At 53.5% G+C, this 13,924-nt stretch overlaps 4 protein-coding genes across 4 annotated transcripts in view; 2 read left to right on the forward strand and 2 right to left on the reverse strand.

The window, feature by feature from the left end:
- Nucleotides 1–2,000, reverse strand: part of LOC143273916 (histone H3) — a 2,837-nt gene extending 837 nt beyond the window's left edge. Inside the window, exon 1 of the mRNA XM_076574606.1 lies at nt 1–2,000. This exon is cut by the window's left edge and continues 837 nt beyond it. Within this exon, the coding sequence (XP_076430721.1) occupies nt 1,427–1,837 (411 nt within the window). The 5' untranslated portion in view covers nt 1,838–2,000 and the 3' untranslated portion in view covers nt 1–1,426.
- A 623-nt stretch (nt 2,001–2,623) lies between these two features.
- On the reverse strand, nt 2,624–3,171 carry LOC102905913 (histone H2A type 2-A). Its single transcript, XM_006982575.4, has one exon. The coding sequence runs from the start codon at nt 3,117–3,119 to the stop codon at nt 2,727–2,729; it is 393 nt and encodes a 130-aa protein (XP_006982637.1). The 5' UTR covers nt 3,120–3,171; the 3' UTR covers nt 2,624–2,726.
- Nucleotides 3,172–11,998: 8,827 nt separating this feature from the next.
- LOC121830560 (histone H2A type 2-A) lies at nt 11,999–12,539 on the forward strand. Its single transcript, XM_076574607.1, has one exon. It carries the CDS (start codon nt 12,044–12,046, stop codon nt 12,434–12,436), a length of 393 nt encoding a protein of 130 aa, XP_076430722.1. The 5' UTR covers nt 11,999–12,043; the 3' UTR covers nt 12,437–12,539.
- A 613-nt stretch (nt 12,540–13,152) lies between these two features.
- On the forward strand, nt 13,153–13,738 carry LOC143273915 (histone H3). Its single transcript, XM_076574604.1, has one exon. It carries the CDS (start codon nt 13,314–13,316, stop codon nt 13,722–13,724), a length of 411 nt encoding a protein of 136 aa, XP_076430719.1. The 5' UTR covers nt 13,153–13,313; the 3' UTR covers nt 13,725–13,738.
- Nucleotides 13,739–13,924: the final 186 nt, after the last annotated feature.

Raw genomic sequence — 13,924 nt, forward strand, 5'->3', positions numbered from 1 at the left:
CAAGACCTTGACCCAGTTAACAGGCTGTCTTTGTTTTCCATTTTTACTCAGTTCAGAGCACATCTCCAATCCTCCTCCCAGCTCTGGGGGCTCCCAGATGGCAGAGAGGTGGGCGGAGGGACATGTTGTTTCCCTGGGTCGCTGACCACCAGTATCTTGAATTCAAAGAGCCTTGGGTTGATAACGTCTCAAATATTTAGACAAAGCTCAAGTTTGCTTCCTGGAAGTTTCAGACTGTCGACAAGAGGGAAGGTCCCTGACAGTGACTGACTGGATTACTTACGGTGGTCTCTGATTCACAGGTTCAACATCCACCCCTGCAGAAGACCCTCCTCAGGCCAAGGAATAGCAGCAGATCCTTCCTTGACATCCAGAGTCTACTTCTGTACAGAAAGGTCTCTGTGTATAAATACACAGTTGGGTTGGCATTTTAAAGTAAATTAAATGGAAATAAGGGAAGAAACTAACGAATTGCCACGGAATCCTATGGTCAGATCATAGTAATAAATGTTGAATTCCAAGATCCTAACAAGAGGTCTAATTCCTCGTGTTAAGAGGAAGAGGAAAGGTGAGCGTCACTGGATATTACTACTGATAGTGGTCCACTTACCACTGACCATGAATGAGCACACAGTAAGCCCAGACATTGCCTATCAGACACAGGGGAAGGAGCAACCATTTTATCTTCAGCAGTCTAGAAATTTAGCGAGGTAATTAATTATGAGGAAGGGGGAAGCCAGGTCTCCTGGGCGTTCACTAGTTTAGATAAAGCCCTTTCTGCTCGAGCCAGGGCTGCGGCTACATAGTATATCATCAAGCACGCAATACCCTATATGCTCAGCCACTCCCACTCACCTAATTTTCCCAACCAGGTCATAGCACACATGCAGTACTGGTCAGTGATGGGCGTGGCACCCAACACTTCCGGTCAGATTTAACACAACGGATCCTTGACCTCCGGGACTGAGATACAGAATATTAAGTTTCTCCCTAGCGTCAGACTCAACGGCCAGCCATTCCAGCCCATCTGGAAATACCAACCTTGCCTGTGGTGGTGGCGCACCCCGGTAGGATTTGGAAATACCAACCTTACCTCAGCACCATACCAGTTGAAAGGCTGCAGAGTGTAAGGATGGCCAAGTAGACATGAATTGCAGTGATTGCGTTAGTGGGACTAGAAAAAGCAAAGATTGAAGGGCCAGTCCGCAGCTAACATAAAAAAAATTCCTTAAACACTAAAAGCCGCAGATGCAATACCTGGAGAAACCCAAACAGTGCTCGTCGCTGCTCGGCCATTACCCCGAAACCGACCCCTTCCCCAGACCGTGAGAGACCACGCAAAAGACAGAGACGCAAACAGCTCCTTCTGGGCACATGTGGTGGCTCTGAAAAGAGCCTTTGGTGGGATGGAACCGAGATCAAGAGCTCAGGCCCGCTCCCCGCGGATGCGGCGGGCCAGCTGGATGTCCTTGGGCATGATGGTGACGCGCTTGGCGTGGATGGCGCACAGGTTGGTGTCCTCGAACAGACCCACCAGGTAGGCCTCGCTCGCCTCCTGCAGCGCCATCACGGCCGAGCTCTGGAAGCGCAGGTCGGTCTTGAAGTCCTGCGCGATCTCGCGCACCAGGCGCTGGAACGGCAGCTTGCGGATCAGCAGCTCCGTCGATTTCTGGTAGCGCCGGATCTCGCGCAGCGCCACGGTGCCCGGCCGGTAGCGGTGCGGCTTCTTCACGCCGCCCGTGGCCGGCGCGCTCTTGCGGGCAGCCTTGGTGGCCAGCTGCTTGCGCGGGGCCTTGCCGCCGGTGGACTTGCGGGCGGTCTGCTTCGTGCGAGCCATGGCAGAGACAGGAGACACCCAGACCAGGAACTCGGGGACCTGCCCGGATCCCCGGCCGCCCGTCTTTATAGGCGCACTCTTCCCGCGGGCGGGGCGGAGACAGCGACTTGAAAGTCCCGCGCTGACGGGCCATTGGCCGTGACGTCACCGTGCTCGAACCCGCCGATTGGCCCGGGCCTGCCCCGCCCCCGGTGCCCGGCCCGCCCCTCGTCCCCTCCCTGCGGCGAGCGGACTTGACAACGCGCCCCGCGGGTGGGGCCGCCTCTCGCAGCTGCCGGTAGACGGCCGCTCCCGGCTCTGCCAGGGAGAAGCGCGCCCGCCCGCCCGCCCGCCCCAAGCTCCCAAGTCACAGAGTTCGTGCTCAGTGCCGCCCAGGGCCCCACGATCCCGGGAGCTGGCCGCGGCCGTCATTGCGGACGGGACACGTCCCCTATCCTAGACTTTGCCGAAGGACCGGGCGGGAGCGGCGGCTGGGTGGGACTGACGTCTGCCTGGCCTCGACGGCCGCCAGCATTAACGGAGGGGCGGGAACTGTCAGGAGTGCAGGTGGGGAGCCGGCGCGCTGGTCGCTGCGGGCGGGACACCTACCGGGGTGCGCGTCGGGGTGACATATGGCGCTAAGTGCTTAGGACGGTAACGCGCCCGATCCCGCACAGGACAACCAAGACCGAACGCAATACCTGGGGACCGCGGACAAGGGTGGGGAAGGCGCTGGGGACGCGCAAGGCGAGTGGCAACGCCACAGCCTACACTTTGGGGACGGGCCGGCAAAGGCCACGACGCCGGTACCGTGACACAACTCTTTAATCTGAACCAGTGGGTGGCTCTGAAAAGAGCCTTTGAGTTAGCGGGCGTCTCCCGGAGACGCGGGCCGGCGCCAGCAGCGGCCTCACTTGCCCTTCGCCTTGTGGTGGCTCTCGGTCTTCTTGGGCAGCAGCACCGCCTGGATGTTGGGCAGGACGCCGCCCTGCGCGATCGTCACTTTGCCCAGCAGCTTGTTGAGCTCCTCGTCGTTGCGGATGGCCAGCTGCAGGTGGCGCGGGATGATGCGCGTCTTCTTGTTGTCGCGGGCCGCGTTGCCCGCCAGCTCCAGGATCTCGGCCGTCAGGTACTCCAGCACGGCCGCCATGTACACGGGCGCGCCGGCGCCCACGCGCTCCGCGTAGTTGCCCTTGCGCAGCAGCCGGTGCACGCGCCCCACCGGGAACTGCAGGCCGGCGCGGGACGAGCGCGACTTGGCCTTGGCGCGGGCCTTGCCGCCTTGCTTTCCGCGACCAGACATGATGGCAAACACAGGGACTCTCACAAACAGGAAACTGCACGCCAGCGCCGCCGCCTCACCCTTTTATAGGCAGAGCCCCGATTGTCCGCCCGACGCTCTCATTGGCTCACGCGCGGCCTCACACCCTGGCCTATAGGAGCGTGCGCACACAATCCGCTCATTTACATAGCCCGGCTCCCTCGCCGCAGCGCCGCCGCCGCCGCCAACGCGCGAATCACGACGCGCGTGGCCGGAGCCCTCATTTGCGTGCGGCCGCTGGAAGGAAGGCCCGGGGCCTCGGCGGCGCACCGGCCTGTCGCACTGGGCGCGTCCCGCCGTCGGTCGCCTCTGCCGGGGCGGAAGTGGGCCGAGTGCGCCCCGCCTCCAGCAGGGCCGCCGGCGAGCGCGGGCGCAGCGGTGGCTCGGGAAGTGTGCGGGGTGTGGGTGAGGCGGCTGTGCCCCGGCGCGGGCGTCCCGTCCCAGGCCGGGCGTGCAGTGCGCTGGGCTGTCAGCCGCTTCTCTGTGCGCACCCCCGGCCAGGCGGCCCTGCGCCTGCTGCTCTGCTGCCTGGGCAGCTGCCCGGCTCACCAAGTGTTTTGATTTGTGTACTGATTCTTCTCGTGGTAGTTTGGCACGTTCTGGGATGTAGGTCAGGGTTAGTGTGCTTTTTGGTATGCACGGGGGTCTGTCAGCACCACGGAAGGAATTTACCAGATGTAACCACACAAATATTGCTCCTCGTGTTCTCTTTGCCTTAGTTTTCCACACTGTCACCTTTTGCAGTGACTAACATCTGGCTTTGCCGCTCTCTCGTGAGTCAGCCGAATCTTCTCTCCACCCAGGCAGCTGTTACATTGTTTCCTTGGCTCCTGTCACGTTGCTGCTCCGATGGTGTTGGCTGCACTTTTCCTCCCAGAGTCCCTGCAGATCGGGTTCAGGCCACCTTGGGTATTTGTGCTCCAAGTTTCTAAAAATTCAACAGAAGGACACACTTGAACCAGACTCTTGTATAATTAACTCCCAGGGGACGTCCTAAACAAGTGTGCCGACCCAAGGGCATGGAAGTGGTGTGTTGGGCTGTTTGACTTCAGCACTGAGCTACTTCAGGAACCTAGTCCCTAAAGAAGCAGGCGCTTGTGCTTTTCAAAAAATAAAAAGACCTCTTGTGGCCACAGGGTAACTGAAAGCCTGGCATCTCTGCCTGACTTTGTGTCTGTCTCCCTTTCTTTTGCTGAAGGCACAAAGATGAGTCGTTGTCCTCTCTTTCTCTTCCATGGTAGCAGATGAGGGTAATTATCCACGGAGCTGAAATGATCATTTTGTATGAGAGGATGGTGTCCTCCCATGATGACAGCAGTATGGACTTCCCACCTTGCAGGGTCAGAACTGTAGCAGTGATCAAAGAGACTGCACATTTACCAGGACTGCTTCATTATGCTAACCTCGTTCCCACCACGGTTTCTCCTCTGCTTAAGGGTAAAGCTCACGTCAGTATCCTGAAGATGGACTTGGGGTGTCACTGGACCTGTATTTGCCCCCTTTCACAATATAGCCACCCTATCTATTTTGATTTTCTCTTGAATTTGGATGAGTGATCGCACCGAGCCAGGGTTTCTAGAGCCTAGGCCTTTACCATAAAACCCTTGGTTACTGTAATGAGGAGTCCATCTGCCAACTGTGTTTGGTTGCGTGTTCTAAGGACACTGGCCTGGGTTTATGACTTGTCTTTGTAACGCGGCTGAAGTGAAGGTTATATTGACAATTACTGATTGTGTCCCCTATTGAGTGAAGGAACAAACACTGGAAATAAGTTGATATCTCTGTTGAGGAAAACAACTTGGAATGGGGGAAATGCATTTTTGTTGGAGATCTTGGGAAGACTGTGAAGCAGTCAGTGGCAGAATGTGGTGGCGCAGGTGGCCATTTACACAGTGACATGTGACAGCCCTGGCTGTACTGGATTTGCTTATTTTAGCAAATACAAAATGGCTTCAGTGCAAGTGCATTTCCAGGAAACCGTCATGTAAGACCGTGTAGATGAAATACTTGGCAAAAGATGCCTATGACAGGGAGCAGTGCAGCTGTACAGATCACCCAATGCTAAGGGCGTGCGGACAGCACACGACAGATTGGCAGTGGGGACATGAAAGCTAGTCCTACACCGAGGAACCACAGGGGTCTTCTGGGATGTGCTAAGGAACTCGAGGCCCACATAACTATAGCTAAATTCCATGTTTTAAGTGCTTGCTCAGAGCCTCACGTTTACCTTTCTGCTCTGTCCGTGTTTAACATGGCAGTGGACGCTGGCTTCATGATACGCGTGTCAGACATTGGTAGCGGCTTCACAGAAACCAACTTCCAACCAAAAAGTTAATCACATTATCAGTCCTCCATGGGGCATCTTTCTTGAAGTCTCTGTTTTGAATAGCTATCTCCCCCAAATGGAAACATTTTCTCATGCAAAGCATGGAGGCTCAGAAGACCCAGGAAACAAAATTGACAAGCCCAGAAAAACGGCTGAAACAAACGTCCCAAGTCCCCTCCCCAGGGTTTTACAAGGAGAGATGATGTGATCAATCCGGGGATGGACAGGTCAACTGTTGGGAAATTTCCGGAGCTTCAAGGATGCATTTTCAAGAGTTCTCTCTTGTACCTGAGTAGGCTTCTTAGTGGTATACTGCCTTCGATTCACCATGCTCCTCTACACTTCACCCACACTCATAGGTAACCCCAATAAAACCCACCGGCTCCCCAAGCTAGTCCTGGTTGAAACCGTCTCTTTGGTGGTGGTACCGTATCTGGGGTGAATAGGTAGACGTTCACATTATACAGGGTAAGAGGTCTGTGCACACAGGTAAGCGCAGGGAAAGCAGGAAAAGTTAAACTCCCACGCTTAGCTCTTCGGAGGAAGGAGATGCTTACCTGTCTTCCACCATGACCGCTGGGAAAGGATGGGGTTTATAACCTGGTCACCTTTGCTATGTGCAGGGCCAGGCTTCACCTCACTCCCCCAGAATATTGTTTATCCCACTCACCTCCCTACCTCCACTAGATCTTGAACCTTGCTTTTCAGTCCATAAAACCCATCCTTATGACAGATGTCACTTGTACCTTACAACAGCCTAAGTGACTTCTCTGCTGTTGTAGGCACAGCCCAATCCTGACTCCCACGGGCATTATGTTTACCTCAGTCATTCTCCCGAGACCCTTACCTTGTTTCTGAGTCAACAGTACCCATCTTTATGGAAGAAGGCCTCTGTACTTTGTAAACAGTTTCTACGTAAACATGTCTTAAGCTTTGTTGTACTCACAGGACTGAGCTAATTGTCATCAGGAAACCTTTTTTTCAAAATTGTGCTGTTTAAATATGGCTAAAATAAACCACCAGGTGTCACAGACTCCAGAAGTTTGGCCCAGCCCTGGCTAAGTTGGACTGGACAGAGTTTCACTTTTACCTCACCGATTGTTTCCCTGCCAGCCATGACACTTGCAGGGTCCTCCACACACTTACCTCTAGTGAAGATAAAAAAAAAAAAAATCACGAAATACTCTGGTATTAAAATGATTTCAGAACCTCAACCTACTTGTGTGTCTTTTGTATTCATAATTGAACTTAATGTTGTTGAAAATAAACTCTGGAGTAGAAGCTGAGGAATATGGATGACGGTGTTTATGGATTTCTTAGGTAATCTCAGCCCTGGTGTGAGGCTAGGCGTGGGACCACAGACCACTGAGGCCTGCTGCCTAGCAAGTGTGATGATACTTTGTGCGCTAACAAATAAAGCTGGCCTGAAGATCAGAAGGTGGAGCTAGCCATTAGTTAACCACAGAAGTCTGGAAACAGGAAGTTATATGGCTGGACAGAGAGAGGAATATAAGGCGGGCAGAGACAGGAGCTCAGCCCCCTTTTCGGCCTGAGGAGTCTTGGGTAAGAGGTGACTTTGGCTAATTCCTTTACTTCTCTTTTTACCCCATATCTGACTCTGGGTTTTTATTAAGACCAATTACAATTCTCGATACAAGCAAATCTAACTGAAACTAAGTTCCAGGTTCAGTGAGACCCTGCCTCAAAGGAAAAAAAACAAAGAGATGCAGAGGAATGGAGATAGACAACTTAAAGTGAACCTCTTGCTGTGTGGAGAGCGCATATCCACAGCTAAGTCGTATAAAATGTCTTTCACCCTTATCTCAAATGTCAGTGAAGTCAGTATGACTAAATTAGATATGTTTAGCATATTCAGAATGTGTAAATGTGTGCTTTGAACTGTAGCTTAGTAAATGTAACACTGCATCCTAGTGTACTTGACCTAATATATGACTCCTATATTACTGCAATTAATTTTTTTTTCAAGACAGGGTTTCTCTGTGTTGTTTTGGCTGCCATAAATTTTTGTGTAGGTTTTCCCGTTTTTGCTCCCCCCCCCCCCCAGGCTGAAACTCTTAGAAGAGAGCTAGCTAGCAAAGGTAGTTTTGAAACAGATGTTGTTGATGGCTATTCTTGGTTGTCAACTTGATTACATCTGGAATTAGCTAAAACCCAAGGGGCTGGATACACCTGTGAAGTGTTTTCTTAATTAAATCATTTGAGGTGGGAAGACCTTAAATCAGGGCCACACCTTCGTGTGGCAGCCCACATGAAGGACACAGAGGGAAGGAAGCTTGTCCCTCGCTGGCCAGGTCATTCTGTCACCTACTTCTTCAGGATTCTGGGGCGGTGCATGCATGGGTGCTACTATTGTACACCTTGACTACCTCTGACCAGGACTTTGGTGACTTACGTCTTAATCGGAAATTAATCCAGGATAATCTCTGAATCTTAGAATCTAATAGGCAAATCCTTTATCCCACTTAAGAAAATATTGATAGGTTCTTAAACATAGCTACCAACTACTGATACCTTTGAACTGTATCTACACAAAAGATTGTTGAAGTCTAACCCATAGTGCTTTAGTATTCTGCCTTATTTGAAAGTTGTGGTGATATTTTATTTGTGCTTTAATAAATAAAGCTTGCCTGGAGATCAGAGGAAAAACCAAGCCATTATAAGTAAACACAAAAGTCATGCAATGTTAGCACATGCTTTTAATCCTGTATCACTTGACATCCAGGGATCTGTCTGAATCTCTGTGAGTTCAAGGCCACACTGGAACCAGAGCCAGGTGTGGTGGCACATGCCTTAAATCCCAACGCTAGTTAACCATGACAGAGCTGGGCAGGAAGAGGACGTGATGTAGCTGGACAGAGAAAGTACATCAGATGGCAGAACAGCAAGGCACACAGGCATGGGTAGACAGGGAGTCGCTCGCATTTGGAAGCTGTGGAGTTGGTGAGGTGAGGTTAGCTTGCGGCTTTCCCTATTTCCCTGATCTCTCTCAGGCTTTAACCCCTTTATCTGGCTCCGTGTTTTTTATTTCATAAGACCGTTTAGAAATTCGTCTACAGAAAGTGTTTGGGCAGATGTAATCAAGTGTCACTAATTACAGAATTCCATCCAGTGTAACTACTAGCTTCCTAAGAAGACAGAAACAAGGGGTTAAAAGGGACACTGGCTGGTGAGTAAGACCCAAGTACATTACATGCCTGCATGAAACCGTCAGAGAATACAATGTAAGGCTTGTCAGGGAGAAGGCTGAGGCAGATCGGAGCTCTGCTACCTACCACACCCCAAACCATCCCGCTTCCAGGTGCAGTGAGGTAAGGAAGCATCCTTAGGGAAGGGAACCCACTGTCCGGCCACACCCCCATTTCAGACTTCCAGCCTGTATGACTATGAGAGAACTATGTGGTACCTTACTATGGCAGACTTAGACTGCAACTGCTAGAAATTCTAATTATTGAAATTTATAAATAAAATTTTAGATTAAATAAATTTCAAACTGCTGGGGTGGTAGCACATTTAATCCCAGAGCTTGGGAGGCAGAGGCAGGCGGATCTCTGTGAGTTCGAGGCCAGTCTGGTCTACAGAGTGAGTTCCAGGACAAGCTCCAAAGCTACACAGAGAAACCCTGTCTCAAAAAAAAAAAAAAAAAAAAAAAAGGAACTTCAAACTTCTCTATGACGGTAATATTAATCTTTGGTCCTGATCAAATGCTGATTTTTAACATTTGCAGATTTGGCCCAAATGTGTATTTGGAAGCCTCTATTTCTCCTTATCAACTTATTTGATTTGAGTAACCACCAGTGAGTACAAAAGTTGAGGGCTGGCGAGTTGGCTCATGGGATAACAGCACTTGCTGCTCTTGCAGGGATCTGGGTCCTTCAGTCCCCAGCTGCACAGTGGCTGAGGACCATCTGTCACTCCAGCACCAGAGATCCAATGCACGCTTCTGGTCTCTGAAGGCACCTGACGTGCATGTGACACACACACAAACACTCACACATGTACAAAATAATAAATACAAGGATTCACACTTCTTTTATTTCAGAAAATTGTTATTGACATCTTCCAAGGTTCAAGAATATGTCAGACAAGCTGGCTTAACAGTGAGTTTAAAGTTAACACAGGACCCCAAAGTTGGCTGTCCTCAGTCACTGTTCGTCACAACTGCCAACTTGATGAGATCCGGAACCAGCTGAGAGATGAGCCTCTAGGCATGAACGTAGGGAATGATTTAATTTTGATAACTGACGTACTGTGGAGAGCACCATTCCCTAGGTAGGGGACCTTTGTACAAAACAGAAGAAATCGAGCACTGGCATGCATGGATCCACTGCTCTGCTCTTTACTGTGTCATGTGACCAGGTCCCTAGGATCCTGCTGCTGTGACTTCCCTGCCATGATGGACTGTGAGCCAAATAACTCGTTTCATTCATCAGAATATTCTATCACAGCAACAAAAGAAACTGGCACCTCTCCTGCCTATCATCTTTTTTGACTTCACAATTTCATCTTATCGATATCAAAAAAGCTTACCCCAAAGAACATTCTACTCTGTTGCATTTTGAAATAGTAAGATTGATATAGATGTCTGAAGGGAGCCAGGACAACTTTTAAAACAATTAGGTCAACGCTAAGGACTATGTGTACAGTGTGTGCCTGGCTGGGGGTGGGGTGGGGTGGGGGTGGGTGGGAGGGGTAGGAGGGGGGTTGTTTGCTTCCTGAGACATGCAGTACTGATACTGTGTTCAGTCAGTTCATAAACGCAGTGTTGCATGGTCTTTACTGAAGAACCCGAGATTCACCTCTCAGTTTCTCAAATGTGACTTCCCATATTCACTCGAATATCAATTTCTTAATGAGAATGCTCGATAGACATTCAACTTCTCAACTTCCAATGCTTCTCTGCATTCCGTCCTAATAACACTATCTACCCAGATAGTTGTTCAAGCCAAAAACCTGGGGCCTCACTCCTGCCTTTCTCCACAAGACTTACAATTCTACCTCCAGCCCAGTATTCCTGTGTTCCTTCCTAGGACTATGCTCCAATTTAACATGTCTGATCTACCCATGGTTCCCACTGACACAGCACCCACAAAGCTTATTAGCACAAATTACAGAATAGAAAATGCTGGCTGTGATGTTTCTCTAGGTATTGCTGATGCGATGTTAAAATAATGGCAGTCCAGACAGAGATGGCACATCCCGAGTCATTCTAGCCCAACACAGTGGAAGGCTCATAATCAGTGCTTGAGCAGCCATAGGGCAAATGATTGACAACACCAGCATAATCTTTAACGTTACTTCGACTCAGTAAACGCACGCCAAACCCGATATGGTCTTCCTTTTCAAGCATGCCCAATTATTTTCGAGCATTTTGTTGCCATTGTATGGAAATAAACCTTTAATGTAAAAAATTAAAGGGAGGCTCCTAGCAGTGAAACACTAAGCCTGTTAACAGGTAGGTTTCACAATGTTTCAGGTAGAAGGAAAAGAGGATGCCAGAATTACCAGCTAGTTGATAGGTATCAGAAATTAAGCTTCCTTCTTCCTCAATGGAAAGTCTCCACATAGATCAGCATGTGCTTGACAAAGGGCAACAAGATTTGTAGAAACTTAAATACACCAACTTTTGATTTTCTAAGTAAACACGAATGTTAAGCTAATGCTTACTTAGAAAATAAGTTGCTGACTTACATCCACTTTCATTACCTGTATACAAATTAATGAAAACAGTTAACCAGCTGCTTGGCTAAGCGAATCAGATTGGATAAAACGAAAAGCTGAAGATACCTAGAAAAGGAGACGCACTCTAAAGACACCCGTGGTTATTCTGTATCAGGATCATTCTCTGGACCTAGAGAGGGCTAAAGGCAGAGAAACGCTGACAAAAGAGAAGAGACGGACAAGCCTTGATTCCGGATTGAACCAGCATCTTTCCGAGAAGGTGGGTGTCTCCGAGGAGAGCCTTCAGAGTTCAAGACGCGGGCTGGGCTGTACTTGGTGAGCCCGGCAGCTGCCCAGGCAGCAGAGCAGCAGGCGCAGGGCCGCCTGGCCGGGTGCGCACAGAGGCGCGGCTGACAACCCAGCGCACTGCACGCCCGGCCTGGGACGGGACGCCCGTGCCGGGGCACAGCCGCCTCACCCACACCCCGCACACTTCCCGAGCCACCGCTGCGCCCGCGCTCGCCGCCGGCCCTGCTGGAGGCGGGGCGCACTCGGCCCACTTCCGCCCCGGCAGAGGCGACCGACGGCGGGACGCGCCCAGTGCGACAGGCCGGTGCGCCGCCGAGGCCCCGGGCCTTCCTTCCAGCGGCCGCACGCAAATGAGGGCTCCGGCCACGCGCGTCGTGATTCGCGCGTTGGCGGCGGCGGCGGCGCTGCGGCGAGGGAGCCGGGCTATGTAAATGAGCGGATTGTGTGCGCACGCTCCTATAGGCCAGGGTGTGAGGCCGCGCGTGAGCCAATGAGAGCGTCGGGCGGACAATCGGGGCTCTGCCTATAAAAGGGTGAGGCGGCGGCGCTGGCGCGCAGTTTCCTGTTTGTGAGAGTCCCTGTGTTTGCTATCATGTCTGGTCGGGGCAAGCAAGGAGGCAAGGCCCGCGCCAAGGCCAAGTCGCGCTCGTCCCGCGCCGGCCTGCAGTTCCCGGTGGGGCGCGTGCACCGGCTGCTGCGCAAGGGCAACTACGCGGAGCGCGTGGGCGCTGGCGCGCCCGTGTACATGGCGGCCGTGCTGGAGTACCTGACGGCCGAGATCCTGGAGCTGGCGGGCAACGCGGCCCGCGACAACAAGAAGACGCGCATCATCCCGCGCCACCTGCAGCTGGCCATCCGCAACGACGAGGAGCTCAACAAGCTGCTGGGCAAAGTGACGATCGCGCAGGGCGGCGTCCTGCCCAACATCCAGGCGGTGCTGCTGCCCAAGAAGACCGAGAGCCACCACAAGGCGAAGGGCAAGTGAGGCCGCTGCTGGCGCCGGCCCGCGTCTCCGGGAGACGCCCGCGAACTCAAAGGCTCTTTTCAGAGCCACCCACTGGTTCAGATTAAAGAGTTGTGTCACGGTACCGGCGTCGTGGCCTTTGCCGGCCCATCCCCGAAGTGTAGGCTGTGGCTTTGCCACTCGCCTTGCGCGTCCCCAGCGCCTTCCCCACCCTTGTCCGCGGGCCCCAGGTACTGCGTTCGGCCTTGGTTGTCCTGTGCGGGAGCGGGCGCGTTACCGTCCTAAGCACTTAGCGCCATATGTCAGCCCGGTGCACACCCCGGTAGGTGTCCAGCGTGCAGCGACCAGCGCGCGGGCTCCCCACCTGCACTCCTGACAGTTCCCGCCCCTCCGTTAAAGCTGGCGGCCGTCGAGGCCAGGCCAGACGTCAGTCCCACCCAGCTGCCGCTCCCGCCCGGTCCTTCGGCAAAGTCTAGGATAGGTGACGTGTCCCGCCCGCAATGACGGCCGCGGCCAGCTCCCGGGATCGTGGGGCCCTGGGCGGCACTGAGCACGAACTCTGACTTGGGAGGACGGGCGGGCGGGCGCGCTTCCCCCTGGCAGAGCCGGGAGCGGCCGTCTACCGGCAGCTGCGAGAGGCGGCCCCACCCGCGGGGCGCGTTGTCAAGTCCGTTCGCCGCAGGGGGGACGAGGGGCGGGCCGGGCACCGGGGGCGGGGCAGGCCCGAGCCAATGAGCGGGATCGGGGCCGGCGACGTCACGGCCAATGGCCCGTCAGCGCGGGACTTTCAAGTCGCTGTCTCCGCCCCGCCCGCGGGAAGCGTGCGCCTATAAAGACCGGCGGCCGGGGATCCGGCCAGGTCCCCGCGCTCCTGGTCTGGGTGTCTCCTGTCTCCGCCATGGCTCGCACGAAGCAGACCGCCCGCAAGTCCACCGGCGGCAAGGCCCCGCGCAAGCAGCTGGCCACCAAGGCTGCCCGCAAGAGCGCGCCGGCCACGGGCGGCGTGAAGAAGCCGCACCGCTACCGGCCCGGCACCGTGGCGCTGCGCGAGATCCGGCGCTACCAGAAATCGACGGAGCTGCTGATCCGCAAGCTGCCGTTCCAGCGCCTGGTGCGCGAGATCGCGCAGGACTTCAAGACCGACCTGCGCTTCCAGAGCTCGGCCGTGATGGCGCTGCAGGAGGCGAGCGAGGCCTACCTGGTGGGGCTCTTCGAGGACACCAACCTGTGCGCCATCCACGCCAAGCGCGTCACCATCATGCCCAAGGACATCCAGCTGGCCCGCCGCATCCGCGGGGAGCGGGCCTGAGCTCCCGATCTCGGTTCCATCCCACCAAAGGCTCTTTTCAGAGCCACCACATGTGCCCGGAAGGAGCTGTTTGCGTCTCTCTCTTTGCGTGTCTTTAACGTCTCGGAAGGAGTCGGTTTCGGGGTAATGGCCGAGCAGCGAAGAGCACTGTTTGTCTTCCTCCAGGTGTTGCATCTGTGGCCTTTTTAGAGTTTCTCCTA

Source organism: Peromyscus maniculatus, chromosome 6, assembly GCF_049852395.1.
Source record: "Peromyscus maniculatus bairdii isolate BWxNUB_F1_BW_parent chromosome 6, HU_Pman_BW_mat_3.1, whole genome shotgun sequence".
Taxonomy (NCBI): domain Eukaryota; kingdom Metazoa; phylum Chordata; class Mammalia; order Rodentia; family Cricetidae; genus Peromyscus; species Peromyscus maniculatus.